The sequence below is a fragment of the Diadema setosum genome, chromosome 7 (genome assembly GCF_964275005.1).
Source record: "Diadema setosum chromosome 7, eeDiaSeto1, whole genome shotgun sequence".
In the NCBI taxonomy this organism is placed as follows: domain Eukaryota; kingdom Metazoa; phylum Echinodermata; class Echinoidea; order Diadematoida; family Diadematidae; genus Diadema; species Diadema setosum.
Genome location: NC_092691.1, coordinates 31,685,084 through 31,700,385, shown reverse-complemented (window position 1 = coordinate 31,700,385; position 15,302 = coordinate 31,685,084). Strand labels below are relative to the sequence as shown.

Genomic DNA, 15,302 nt, shown 5'->3' with positions numbered 1-15,302 from the left:
GAAGGTGCTGTTTCTCAACAACAAGTGAGTCGATGTAATATTTGAGAAGATGCTGCAGAGGAAAGATGATGTTGTACTGAGAGATAATTGCTAGCAATGGCACAAACTGAATTACACGATTCCAGACACGAAAAGAAATCTACTTCTACTGGCAGTATGTTCCCCCCCCCCCCCAACAAAAAAAAAAAAAAAAGAATTACAATCAGACTTCCCGCATTGATAACTTTTGGACTAATCAAACAATTTAAATGCTAGCCTATAGACTAGGTACGGAAATGAAACCATAACTCGTTACCTACAACTGTACATCTTGCACAAAACCTCATTCAATTTGGTTCAGTAGTCACAGAGTAATGTGGATCTTTGAAAAGAGCATGTCATGGGACCATTTCTTCCTTATGAAAAGCACTTGGATGCTCATAGCACGATATGAATGATAACATTTTCATGAGTGGATTTTCCAGACTGATATGAAATAGAACATTGGCTATAGTAGTCTAGATTCTAGATAGCAATCTAACATCAATTATTGTATAGTCGCCACTTGTGTGTATTTCCTATGCACTCCAGGGTTGGCGAACTAAGGACAAGCACTGAATTAGTTCGCCACCCATAGCACGCCACTTCAATGTAGGATGCATTGTGCATCATCGCGTTTGAAAATCTTTGTTAATCTGCCACCTGAAATCCATTCGAAATCAAAAACATTCTCACATTAAAAATGGTTTTGTCACCTGTTACCGACATTTGGATTACAATTATTTGTGTTTTTGTGTATCTATGGAGGAAAAAGGTGAATTACAATGTAGGAATGTCTTTTGAGAGTGATGAAAATCTGTCGCCCCAGCTGATATCCGATCGCGACGCGCATTACATGCGATGTGAATGTCTGGCAACCTTAGGTAGTGGCGACTTAAATAATGGTAATCGATGTTAGTAAGGACTGCCCACATCACCTTCCTCCAAAAATCCAGACTAGTGTGAGAATAGCGTTAGGCCAAGGTCTAAAATCAGATTGAGAAACATACAACTGTAACCTTATTGTTACTAGACTACTGTAGGAGTGCAACTGGCCTTTAGCAGTATGAACTTTGTAATAACTAGACTAGAAATATTATCATTCATATACAACTGTATAGGGACTGTATACAGTACTGGTTGAGGAGGAGATTCATGTTTTGACCATTCCTAAGTGAGATAATGAGAAACCTCTTATGAAATATGAAAGAGCATGTAATTTTAAGAAGGATTCGACGTTTATTTGATGAAAATTGGTTTTCAAATGGCCGAGATATCAAAAAAATGGATAGTAATAAAAGGCGACAGGCCACGCCTTTTATTAGGATCTCTTTGTTTCACCTTGTTTTTGGATATCTCAGCCATTTCAAAACCGATTTTCATCAATAAACTTTTGATACCCCTTAGAATTGCATACTCTTTGACATCACATAGAGTGGTTTCTGAATATCTAAAAAAAAAAACGTTAAAAGCTAAATCCTCACCTCGACCAGAACTGCACACACTTTATACATTAAGGCCATTGGCAATTGTGCACTTTACGGCCCTATATTATCGGTACCTCATTCGCCGTATGCCAAGGTCATTTCCCATGAACCACTACGCACTGAGCAGCTGGCGAGCTTCTCTTGCTGTATGGAATGCCATTTGACAAGTGATAAGGTCACTAAAAGCCTGCCCTGCTGCACTTCTGGCTCTGCGGAGCCGACACATCGAACTGTGCGATTGCAAATTTCGCGTGCCTTTGCTCTCCACTGCAGTATTATCGAGCATTTACTACATATATACAATGTTGCATTGCAGAAAATTGCTGTGATCATGGCGCAAAGTGTGAGAAAGTTGGCAGCAGTCTGCGATACAATGGATTCCATTTTTTAACATCCTAGCTTACGCCAGCTCGCCACAACACTCAACAGTTAGATCTATGTGAATATTTTTATGCCTCCTTCATCCATCGCAATCAGACCCCATCACTAATCACGCAAACGATGTGTATGTGTGTGTCCATGCATGATGTAGTGGCTTGATTGAACTGAAGCACGGAAGTTTACCACTTGTTGCGTTCCGCCGTTGCACAGCACCCTGTTTGTCTAGGCCTAGGGTCTACACGCGCTTGATCACACCGGGCCGCGTCGCGCCTAGCAGGGAACTGGGCATTTGAGCTACATGTAGCGTACCATAAGTGCTTTCATCATCACACACACACACACGATGACACATTCAAACGCACTGCATCCCAATGCGAAATCTCACACACATATGCTCACCCCACAGTATAGTGCCGGACCGGAAGACACACTGTCGAACCCGCAGTGCCTGATAACGGTACTCGAATTCGCACACACTGCTCAAATAGGGTAAAATCTCGCACCGATAATTATTTTAGTAATTTAGGGACGTAAAGTGCACAACTGCCTCAATATTATTATCAATATTATCTAACGTTAGCGCACTCCCATCGTCCATCATGCCCATGTCTAACGACCTACGTTAGACATCTAAAAATTTTATCCATTTTGGGGGTGATGCAGCTCATTCTGCACTTGGCAGCAATGCAATGAGTAACGTTATTAATATTAGTCGCTGGAAAGTCTACAAACAAATACGAAAAGACAGACAGACCACAGACAGGAGCTAGCTAGGAGATGGGAAGGCCGGAAGGCCCTGGAGGTCTCCCTGCCCTGCGTGCTGCGCAATTCAAATCGACATCGAGTTGCAAGACCCACGCAACAGCACTCCATGACATCTAACAGGTTACGATGTCTGTGTTCGTGGAGAACCAGAACGATGTGTGACCCAACATAAAAACATTAACATGCAATGAACAGCTGCAGGCCCAGGGCGCAGCCATGACGAAAACTGACTGAACAGTGAAACTGTAACGTTAATACGTGCAAATAAAGATCGGCATGTAGCCACAGTATCTCACTCACGCAGAGCAGGAATGCAACCAGGGCTGCAGGAATGAAGCCAATAAACACAAAAATTGTCGAACCCTTCCCTGGGCTGGGGCTTGCGCCTTGTCCTAACCTTACACTATTGTACTATATCGTTGAGTGATGCAGTATTATGTACCGCATTTGCGCATCTAAGGTACGTTGTATGTATGAGCTAGCTAGCTACAACGCTGTGTAAAAAAGCGCCTTTACTTGGGCCTTTTCGAGAGCTTCCATCGAACTGGCAGATTCTCAAGAGAGGGCGCTATAACTCTTAGTAAGTAAGTTTGCCCAAAGAGATTTTTCTCCTCTGTAGGGCAGATATGTAACAAAAATTGGTCGAGATGCTCACATCCGGCGGAAAGTATGAAATTTTGCATGTAGGGGTATTTTTGGGCGCTGATTTCAAATATTGCCGGATCCAAGAGATCTGACCAAGGGGTCGGCCGCCATTTTGAATTCCAATATGGCCGCCATCACAAAACAAATTCAAAGATCCTTATCTTCAGTTCTGAATGACCTGTGGCACCAAAATTTGGTACACATGAGCGTTTTGACACATTGAATTTGATGACAGATTGATTCGGAGTGTCTGACAAACATCGAATGGCCGCCATTTTGAATTCCAATATGGCCGCCTCGACGAAATATTCAAAATTCCTATCTCGATTTCTAAGTGGTGAGTGACCCTGAAATTAGGTGTAAACAAGTATTTTAACATACTGAGTTAAAATATTAACTGATGTGATGTGTCTGACAAACGCAATGCCTGCTATTTTGAATTCCAATGTGGCTACGAAGACAGACATCACGACTAACATTCACGGGCATGTCAAAAAGTGCAGCAAAAAGGAAGCATAATGCACATTTCACCTACGTCACAATGTAAATACATCAGCGCACGCTCTATCAGTTACAAATGCGCGCTCAATCAGGTAGCCTAATTTACAAACCCGAGATAGAGATTTTCAACACTCCAACATGGCAAATATGTACAAAAATTCAAATTGGCTGCCGTGCAGCTTGTCAAACATATCAAATAAGTCTGTTATTGAAGTCATCATATCACCATGCTTTTATATATCAAATTCCAATGGCTAATGTCATTCAGAACTGAAGATAGGGATCTTTGACGGAGGCCATATTGGAATTCAAAATGGCGGCCGACCCCGTGGACAGATCTCTTGGATCCGGCAATTTTTGAAATCAGCGCCTCAAAATACCCCTATATGCAAAATTTCATACTTTCCGCCGGATGTGAGCATCTTTTTCACATATCTGCCCCACTATCTCGATTTGTCCCTTAATGTTTTCTACTGGGTATTATCTGAAAGACTGAGTAGTATACCTCATAATAATTGCTGTACGACATTGGCGTTTCGTATTTTTTTCGATTTATTCATTCATTTGCAAGAATTGTGTTTCACTTTCTACCTTGTTCATCCTTCATGATGAAATGAAAATAAACATGGTCAAATATGTTTCCACCCTCCTCTTGAAACAGAGGTTACAATATCAAAGATTCCCCTCAACTTTTATCTTCTATCAGTTATAACTACATGGACTATGACTTATGCCTACCATAACACAATTTTCCATTTATATTCCCATTCCATGATACCATTTTTCATCTATTAACTTATTTTTCTTCATTCCGGCTTGCATGTTGAAGTGAGAATAATGATTTTAAAAAAATAAATCACTCAATGTATCAGGCAGTCTGTTGATGCATCACACTGGCAGGCTGCTGATGGGCGCAGCACAAAATCGATGCATATAGCTGCACCAGTGAATCGGCCAACTCCGGTTTAAACACGGGGTTTAAGTCTATCCATGTATCGTAACCACATATGGACGGAATCAATCATTACCAGAACTGAGAGCATAATACTATAAAAACAATAGGCCATAATACGTCTACGAGTTGGATTAATCTCGAATCTGTCGGAACTTATGTGTCGCAGGATAGTTCACAGATTCATTTCGGGCTTGCTGTATGTAGGCTCTCTTAGTCATTATTGTCAGAGCCATATACCAGGGAGGTTTTGGAGAAGAAGTTGAATCTCTTCGGCCCATTTGTGCAAAATTTATGCATAGGTTATATATTTGCCTCACAGTATTGAATGCTTGGCAGGATCTCACTGGGTTTGTCATTCCATGCTCCAAGCCGCTCTTCCATAAAGTTTTGATTTGGAGACCATTTTTAACGTCAGTCTTTTCACAACTTCGAAGCGGTAGGCATCTATTATTTCAGGAGAAATCCAAAAATCCTAGCTGTATGGAATGTTTTGGTAACATGTTACAGGACAAATATTATCAGTTTTTCTTTAAATCTTCTTTTCATTGATATTCCAAGACTTAAAAAAAAGAAGAAAAAGAAATATGTGGTGCATCATCACGTCATCCGTATAAAATCCGAGATCATGATAAAGTAGGAAATCATGAGCATAAAGCTGACTTTGGCAATATTATGATTGATATAACGTTTACAGGTGTGTACCTTTGAAAAAAAATATCATTCTTGCAAAGAAGTGGGTCAAATACATGTCGATTTAAAGCTGAGCATCTGGCTAAGTCACATCTGCCAAAAAACAATTAGCATCGCATAAAAAGTCAACATGATTTCGCGCACTTTTGTGCATAATTTGTTCGCCAGGTTTAAAACGTGAATGTGATGTGAAATCTTCCGGAATTTAGTTATTGGCTAATGCATGTTTCTGCGTATTATTTGATGGGATTTAAGAGCGAAAGAATCACAATATCTTTTTTCCACTGAATATTGTTCACCTGTCTTGTCCTCTACACGTGAATGATTGCTGTCGCCAGTAATACTGAAAGGGACAGCCAACCGTTGCTCGGTTGATTTGCTGTTATTGAGGAATGATGCATAAACAGAAATATTGTCTTTTGTCAAAACATTTCATTAACACCTGCGATTGAGTGGATAACTTCTCCATGGCACGGCACGTAAAATTAATGAGAGATTCTTCTTTCGTCTCCTCTAACACCTCCCTGATGAGTCCTGGTATCAGCGGAGTAGCTATGAGTCATGATTGTGTACCATGATACTACATAACCATCCGCAGAGTTCGACCAACTCGGTTTCAGCTATAGGGCCTCATCTCAACATGGCGTGCATTAGTAGATCTACATCCAGTCCAATTGCCTAACGAAGCATCAGGCAGCCATTTATACAATGCTACCCACTGGGTAGGAGCCGGCACAGTTGGCTAAATTCTTTATGTATCAATGGCACTGCCATACTGCAAAGTGGACTCTCGTGTACTAGTGCAGCTAGAGATCACTCTTTGAGGAGAAATTTCCACAAACATGTACGCAAATGTGGGGTTCAGCGAATGCAGAAAGAGCATTTTGTTTTTGTAAATCTTTGTGAAACTTTTAAAAGTTGCACAATCAGTTCAAAGCAATATTGGGTTATATAAATTGTGGCAGGGGGTAATTCCACGTGCCATGCACCTTCTCCGGGCCATCTTCTCTAGATTGGAAACTTAATGGACGAGGGTGGGGCGGTACCAGCCCAAATAGTGTGATCCGGGCCCGGGATCCGGCATCAAGGATGGCTGTTGTAAAGTTATGGGTGATATTTTGAATGTGTTCAAAATTTCTGCGACAAGAAAACTGTTTGCGACCATTGACTGTTTAGATAATATTGCAACTGTTTAAGAACCCCGACGAAACCTAAAAATTCGCTAAAACTCGCTGCGCTCGCATAGGCCCTACTTGTATTCGCCGCTCAGTGAGACCAAGGAGGTTCGAGAAATGGAGTTACAACAGACTTATTCGCTTTGATCCCATGCTCGAAGCCGCCACTCAAAAATATTTGAAGTATGTGTTAAACTGGATCTGCCGCTCAGATGCGAAGACAATATTGACTCTTAGGCCCGAATTCACGAAGGTGGTACAAATGAAACCATGGTTTAAACCATGGACAAAAACCATGGAGCGCCAAGTGTCGCACGGAATATTTCGTTGCGAAATTGGTCATTTCGTTGACAAAATGACCGTTTCGTTAACGAAATTATCATTTCGTGGACGAAATGTTTATTTACTTACAAAATGTTGTCATTTCATTACAAAATAATTATTTCATCGACGAAATGACTGATTTTGTAACGAAATATCCCGTGCGACACTCGGCGCTCCATGGTTTAAACCATGGTTTAAACCATGGTTTCATTTGTACCACCTTCGTGAATTCGGGCCTTAGTGTCTCATTGCATAATCACCAGCCACTTTCCAAGGAAGATATGTCTTTGTGATGGTACTTTTCGCTATCCCTACTTACAAACGATGGGCGGTAGACAATGGTAAAGGCACGGGGTGCGCGAATAGAAATTGCTCAAATATTGCTGAAATAGATATCCAAATTACTCGACTGTATATACGTGTCTGTACGCTAATCTGACATATTAATTTATAAAGAATTAATTTATGTTATATACTTGAAAATGATACCATATTAGTTTCATTTGGCGGAAATAAGGAGAAAAGCGGCTTTCTATGAGGGTAAAATTTCAAACACTTTCACAAAATACAGCTCAGATTTATTCTTTTGAACATATTTTCGAACGGAATTGACTTCTGTTTTATATGCTTTGTCATTAGGTTAAATTTTATTGCATTTGATATATAAACGTGCAGCATATACCCGATATTATGTTACCGTTAAAAAAGAATCTTCAGGTTGCTCAGAAAGATGGCGGCTTCAAGCATCGAACATCAAAGGCACAAATGCACCTGTGGAATTCTTTTGTCCATCCATAGAAAACTGACAGCTGATTGAATAATTATAGTTAGTTGTAACTCCATCTCTCGAACCTCCTTGGTGAGACAACGATACGTCCGAGGCAGATGGCGACACCTGCTGGGGGCATTTCATGAAGCATTTTGTCCGACAAAGTTGTCGGACAAATTTGCTCTCAGCCAATCAGATGCAAGGATTTCAGTAGCTTGTAACAGTTATGTCAGAAAAATATCCGACCAAAACGCTTCATGTATCATGATAATAATTTCTTCGGGCCCCCGGTAACACCGTCGCACATTTTTAGGATAGCATTCTGGCACGTGAAATCCAGAGGATTTGCGCCATCTCTTGGCCAGAATCCAGACAGCTGTGGACAGTCCCAGCATATCAAAGCTGTAATGTGCACAGTGCACTGCGTGCTCGGAGCGATCGTGTGTAAGAACTTGCTATGCAAATGGCTATGTCCCACGCGTGTTATCCTGTGTAGGGATTTGCAATTGTAACGTTAAGTGTAAACATTTAAACTGAACATCTGCCTCTAGACCTTCAAAAGGATCTGAATGATACTGAATCTCGAGGAAAAACACTTCAATTCTCATTCGAATTTGACAGACGTGGATAACACCAGATCTCAGAGTCAGAGGGGCATCTCAGAATACCGGAGGGGTAAATTACCTAAGAAGAAGAAGAAGAAGGTATAGGGCCTAGATCTAGATCTAATTACTGTAAGTTGTATTGTTAAATGATGTAATTGATGATGTCATTTTTGACATGGTTAAATTTTAGTTGTACTAGCATGATAAGTGTTCTAGTCTAGGTCTTCCTCATAACTAGAAAAGACCTAGGATGATGATTATCAAGTCCAGTTGTAATGTAACCAGAGTCCCAGAGAGATGTCAAGTTCAAAAAAATTCTTATGAGTGAGATTTTCATGATTCGGCATCTCGGCGCGTGTGCGTGTGCATGAGCGAGGGAGCGAAGCGACTGAGAGAGGGGAGGGTGTGGGAAAGGGTATCCACCCTCCCACGGTAGGGAGCTTTTTCAATTTTTAGCTCTTAATGGTGTAAGCTGGTGCATACTTAAATGACTATTTTTTACTTATTTTGAAAGACAAAAGGGAAATATGCCCTCAATTGCAACTCTCACTTTAATCCTTTAAGCTGTGCTCCCGATGCGTGAGAAAAATGGGTGCCATGCGTGAGATCGTGAGACAGACCCTAAATGCTTGAGTCTCACTCACAATGCGTGAGACTTGGTAGCTCTGTGTAACTGATGATGAGTGATATACCCAGTCATTGCATTGGGTGTCCGGACAGGTTGTGGGACCGGACGTGTACTGTAAAGTGCGTCTGGTTTGACAATGACGCGCCTACCTAAACAATTGTTTGTCAGTGAGGAGCTGTGCATAAATGCGTATTCAAAGTAAAATAAGCAAGTCAGTACGCGAGAGTTTTAGGTGTCCGGACACCCAACCCCCCATCCTACTACTGTGATAGTAGCCTGACCAGACCGCTATGCAAAGCACAAGCGACAGTGGCTGCATGTAGTTACTGTGAATAGTAATAGTAAAGTGTGAAAATGGTACACAGATGTTGATTGAGGGTGTCATAACACCAGCACCACCTATCGTCACCCTTGGGATCTGCAGCTTGTTTATTCCAAAAGTATGAAACAAATTCGCGTAAGTTTTGCCTCGAATATGCCATAAATACTGCAGTTTCGAATATCATGACCTTCATGTTGATTCTGAATCTCTGTAGTGAAATAACAGCATTTCAGTGCGTGCGATGTATTTTCTTTGCGTGGCTTAAAAAGGGTAATTACCAGTAGGCCTACCTCAACATCGGCACCCCCTCCCTCCATCAGTAATACAGCAAGTGTCTGTGGTGTCTGTAATTTTCCTTTCATCCTGCCTTTTAATACCCTTGTAATACCGAGTACAATAATCATACTATAAAACCTATGTTAGATCCTCCGCTTTGGATATTTTGCTATCAAGTGATGAGAATGTAAAAACAATCAAACAAACAATTTATTACCGGTACTGTGGAAAATGGTAAAAACAAAACACCTGGCAAATATTCGAAACTACAAATTGTAGTCAGTAAATGTTTGGTTGACTTTAATCAATAAACTGAACGGAAGAAGATATAATACATACATGTATTGTATCTAGTTTGCAGGTTACCATGTTGCATACCAATAGAATGAAATGTTGCAAAAAAAAGAAAAAAAGATTAAGAAATACATTTCTGGGTTATTTAAATCTATTTTGTTTATCTTTCCAGATGCAGAGAGAGTCACAACTCACAGCATGAGGAAACCTGTGATCCTTGATATTGGAAGTCGAAGTACCAAGGTTGGATTCGGTGACATCCACAAGCAGCATCCAGATGTAGTCTTTGACACAAGTGAAGTCTTCTCTGATCGCAGTCCTGCTGCAGGTGTGCCGATGGTAGAAGATGGCATCGTAACGAACTGGGACCAATATACCACAGTTGCTTGCCATGCCCTCGAGCACAAGTTGGGAATTGATCCGGGCACAGATCAGCCCCTGTTCCTGGTCGAGAAACCAAACCTCGAGAGGAAGGTCAGACGGAATCTGGTGCAATTTGCATTCGAGCGGCTTGCTGTTCCCGAGTTCTACCTCGCGAGTGAGCCATTGATGGCCCTGTATTCCGTCGGCTTGGCTTCAGGTATCGTACTGTCTTCAGGCCACTCATCATCATGGGTATCCACTGTTCATGAAGGTCACATACCTCCTTACGGATACATGGACTTAAACTTTGGAGGACAGACTTTAACAGAGTACACAAAGAAGTTGCTATGCACTGAGTTAAATCAAGAAGTGGACGACACTGAAGCTGAGGAGATTAAGTGCAAATATGGCAGAGTTCGGACTGCACCCCTTAAGGGCGATGCTTCAGATTTAAAGAAGGACTTGGAATTGATTGGGCAACAACTTGGAGAAATGCTCTTCCATCCAGGAAAATGCTGCAAAGGTGACTAAGAGGAATGGATTTAATAAACCAAAGTAATGGAGATCTGAAGTTTGATTCTCCCTAGTCTTCAGAACTTAAACATGTTTCATACAAGCTATATATGAAATTTGTTAGTGTGCCTTTTTCTTCATGTTTAAATCGCAACAAAGTAATAAAATGTGATTGAAATTTACTGTTCATAGTGTTATAACCACAAAAATAGTAGAGGGCCGCCCAAAAACAGCTGCTGGCCAGAGAAGGGAGAAATAAATGAAACGGATTAGAGTTAAATATTACAGGGTCTTTAATTGATAGTTTTGATGAAATAAGAAAAGATTTTTAGAGGTCATCATGGAGTCATGCAGATACTAACTAGCTGGCAAAGTAAGGAAAAATATTACTCCTGTGAAATCATTGGTGTGCTTCTCTTGATTAATCATTTGAAAAAAAAAAATGATTTGACTAGGAAGTGTGTCACACATACACTGTACAGTGTACATCAGATTTAATTTGGGAGTGAAATAACAATTTTGGAATGTAATTTGGGTCCACTGATGATTTTAATGGTGGAGGTGTTTTTTGTTAAATCTATATATCTTTGAGTGGATATCAAGTAGTGTCTATAAGATCATCAGCAACAAAAAATAGAAAAAGAAATATATGTTCACTCTGGTAATATTATATTCATCTAGATGATTTTGTCTGTATAGAGTGTAGAAACTTCAAATATAACAATTGTCTGTATACATGGAAAAGGAGAATGTCTTAGCAACTACAAAAGAAGTATGTGTATCATACAGTGATCTTAAATTATCAGAAAGCACAATCTCGTACTTTCCGTTTCAGATGATTTAGTAACAACGAAGATCGAAGATGAGTTATAGTCGTCTTTGAGCTTTTCAGATGTTTTGTACTGAAGTTTATGATTTCTCTGGCTTATGTGTGTGTTGTAATCAGGTTTCCACACAGGTGTCGAGCGCTCTGTGTACCTCACTGACGAGGAGGATGAGTATGAGCCTGTCTACTTTCGTCACGTCATGCTGTGTGGTGGCACAACTATGTTACCTGGGCTGGTGGAGAGATTAGCATGGGAGATAAGGCCCCCGGATTATCTGTCTTGTGGGGTAAGTCTCGGCATCATGAGCACATCGGATGAAACCTGCCGATAGCACTGATTTTGATTCATACTTTGTAGCACTAGGTTGAAGGGAACAATCATGTATTTCTAAAATCAGTTGACAGTTTGTGTTTCTGAATGCATGGATTTGAGTGACATGCTGATGATAAACAGATGTGTAAAAGAAAGTGAGTTGAGATACAGAGTTGTATCTGCATTTTTGTGCATGTACAATGCATATTATGAAGTTAAGTAGACTGTTATGGATACAATTTACCTAGAAGCTCTGCTGTTTTTGCTCTCTTCAGTGACTTTAAATTGTTATCTAATTCCTGCATCCAGGAAAATCTATTTTGTTTCTTCTATTTCTACAGATTAACTTCCATCTTTCATTTTGTAACTTCCATCTTTCATTTTGTAAGATTCTTGGAGATATTCTTGGAGAGTTAAGTTATAGCAATGATGCCTTTCCACAAGACCATGCGTTATTTTACAGTACAATTTAGTAAACTGGGTAGGCATGTCAAAATAAATTCACATGCTAAGTTTAAGTAGTAAAAATCCATAAAAACCCTATGTTGCTTACCCTTAACTTTGACCCTTAACTCTTAGGGTTAAACTTTTGCCTCAAAATTTGAAGCCTTAATTTTGCTATACTATATTCACTGAACAAACTTTGCTGAAATTTCAAGAATGCCAAATGCTAATTATAAGTAGAGTGATTTAAAACATGACAAAATAGCAGTATCCAATGACAAAGATCCTGACCTAGATAGATTGTTTTAGTGACTAATGTTTTCTTGAATGCCACGCATTGAAATTATCAAAAACTTGACTCTCAGAAGAATTTGTGCGTGATATCAATATGCAATTGAAGGAATCAATGTGAAAGAGACTTAAAATCAGATACTTTCATTTGAAGTAAATATGTTATTTCAAAATGTTTGAAGCTGGAGTATAAAATACATGTAATGTTTCTTCCTTGTTTTTTTTTTTTGTTTTTTTTTTTTGTGTGTGTATTTTTCGTTGGTCACCCATCGATGATACAGGTTCGTATCATCGCTCCTCCATTCCGAAGGGATGCCAGCTGGATTGGCGGTTCCCTGGCTGCGTGTCTTCCAACATTCCGGCATCACTGGATCACAAAAGAGGACTATGCAGAGTTTGGGGAGAACATCTTGTGGCGGAAGTGTTTGTCCTACTAACTTGTTTCTTGATTCTGGCCATATGGAGGAGAAGATACTCCTAAGGGAACATGGTATCTCACAAATGCAGTGGAATGCAGTGGCACAAAATCAGCAGATCTGTAAACATTTGGCACAGATTGCACAAATATGACAGAAACATTGTGACCATTCGGATGTCATTAACCCATTGAGGACGGGCTGATTTTGCCTCAATACACATTTCCAATAGACACTTGCCTGGGTATACTTGGGACTCGTCCTCAATGGGTTAAATCATTAGAATTAAAGTCAGCAGACCACTTTAAACTATTGCCTTAGTCCCGTTGACATGTTATTGCTTGCATGAACACATCTGCATAAGGATGAAATGATACAAATTGGCCCAAATTCACGAAGGTGGTACAAATGAAACCATGGTTTAAACCATGGACAAAAACCATGGAGCGCCAAGTGTCGCATGGAATATTTTGTTACGAAATCAGTCATTTTGTTGATGAAATGATTATTTTGTAACGAAATATTCTGTGCGACATTTAGCGCTCCATGGTTTTTGTCCATGGTTTAAACCATGGTTTCATTTGTACCACCTTCGTGAATTTGGGCCAATGTGTTATGACTTTAATCATAAGACTCGGGCTATTTATTCATTTTTACAAAGTCATGGTGAATTTAAGTGAAGATAGTGCTGAAGGAATTCATGACCAGCAGTTTCAGCTCCAATAGGATATGTTTGATGGCTTACTGACATTCAGTCTCCTGTAAGATTATTGCAACTCAACTTTTGCTTACTGGTATCTATTGCTCTATGTACCCCGATACCATTTATAGCACTCTTTCTTGAGATAAGTTTCAATTTCAGAGCTTCACTGCCCCACTCTTATCAAGCACACACAAAAATTGATGAAGCATTAGACAACTGGAATTGGAAATTTACGATTGTAGTGTCTGTGTGTTCAGTCTGTGTCCGTGTCTTACAAGGCATGTGCTTTTTTGAATATTTTATAGGAACTATCAGGCAGCATTGGATGTAAGTTCTCTATTCAAAGTACAATGTAACTGAAATGTAAGAGCATGTTCTTATGTCCCTTCTCTTGCCTTACGAAAAAATTAAGTGCAAGAATGAACAACTCTTTTGAATGAAGGGCATTTCATTCTGGTATCCAATGAAATGTTGCCTGGCTCAATACATGGTATGAAGTGGATGTATTAAAACTATTTAATTAATAAATCATTTGTTGTTTGATTGTTGTTGTTTTTTACCAGTGTTGATTAAGACCACCTTGTTGGCTATTTGTAATGTCTTATGTGGATTTTGCTTTGTGATGAATGGAATATCATCATGACTAAACATGGGAGGAATGTTTGTCCCTTGTGATTTCATCCAATTGTTGTGATTCAGCTAATGATGCAAATCTAGAGCCACTGGAGGTGGTCACCACTATTAAGAACAGGACTATGTGCTGTAAAGTAGGCACACAGTTTTTTGTTTTGCTTTTGTTATTTCTTCTTTTTTCTGTAAAGCCATGCAATAAGCATCGCTTTTTTTTCGTACAGTAGTACAGGATTTTCCTGTGCAACAGCACAGTCAAGACAAGAAAACTGAAGTAATTGTATAATGCATGGTTGTTCGAGTAGAAGAACGTGGGATGTGAGTAATCACCTGCCTTGTTGAGGGGGGAGGGGATATTTGTTTTCATTTCAAGAGTGTAATATTTGATTAACAGTAAATATACCCAGAAGGGTACTAGTATTAGGTTGTGAAATAGCCAGTAGGTGATCCGATGTACCCAGTCTGAAAAAGGGCTAGTTGGCAAACTATGTGTAATTTACTTACTTGTCTCATGTGTTTAACACAACAGAATGTAAATTTCCATCTGAAGGGTTGTGAGTGCTGCCGAAGGAAAATAAAAAATTTCTCAAAATGTTAGTAGATTTCTAGACACGCAGTGTGTTATCAGCATATACATGTCAAAACATTGTAATGGTGATGGTATTATTTTAATGTTTGCCTGTCAATTCAGTATGTATATGAATATACACATGCATATGTCCTAATTCATTCAACCTATCAAATATTCAAACATTTACATGCATTAATTTTGTAATTTATTTTATTTATCCATTCTAAATTCAAGGATTTTTTTTTTTTTTTTTTTTTAGAACATCAATTTTTGATTATTTGATTTATAATATGTGTTATGATTGTGACTCAGTCACATCTGGTATTACTTGTACTCATGGAACATGACAGAATCATGAATTTTTCGTATGAGGCAATTCCATACAAGATGTGCAGCA

At 39.5% G+C, this 15,302-nt stretch overlaps 1 protein-coding gene across 1 annotated transcript; it reads left to right on the top strand.

The window, feature by feature from the left end:
* The first annotated feature begins 8,403 nt into the window (after positions 1–8,403).
* Positions 8,404–13,410, top strand: LOC140230887 (actin-18-like). The gene is made up of 4 exons (XM_072311032.1): positions 8,404–8,444; positions 10,008–10,721; positions 11,658–11,824; positions 12,867–13,410. Exons 2-4 carry the CDS (start codon positions 10,034–10,036, stop codon positions 13,020–13,022), a joined length of 1,011 nt encoding a protein of 336 aa, XP_072167133.1. The 5' UTR covers positions 8,404–8,444; positions 10,008–10,033; the 3' UTR covers positions 13,023–13,410.
* Positions 13,411–15,302: the final 1,892 nt, after the last annotated feature.

Coding starts and splice junctions, on each gene's coding strand:
- LOC140230887 (XM_072311032.1), top strand. CDS start 10,034: ATGAGGAAACCTGTGATCCTTGATATTGGAAGTCGAAGTACCAAGGTT. Junction 10,722..11,657: donor TCCAGGAAAATGCTGCAAAG/GTGACTAAGAGG, acceptor TGTTGTAATCAG/GTTTCCACACAGGTGTCGAG. Junction 11,825..12,866: donor CGGATTATCTGTCTTGTGGG/GTAAGTCTCGGC, acceptor TCGATGATACAG/GTTCGTATCATCGCTCCTCC.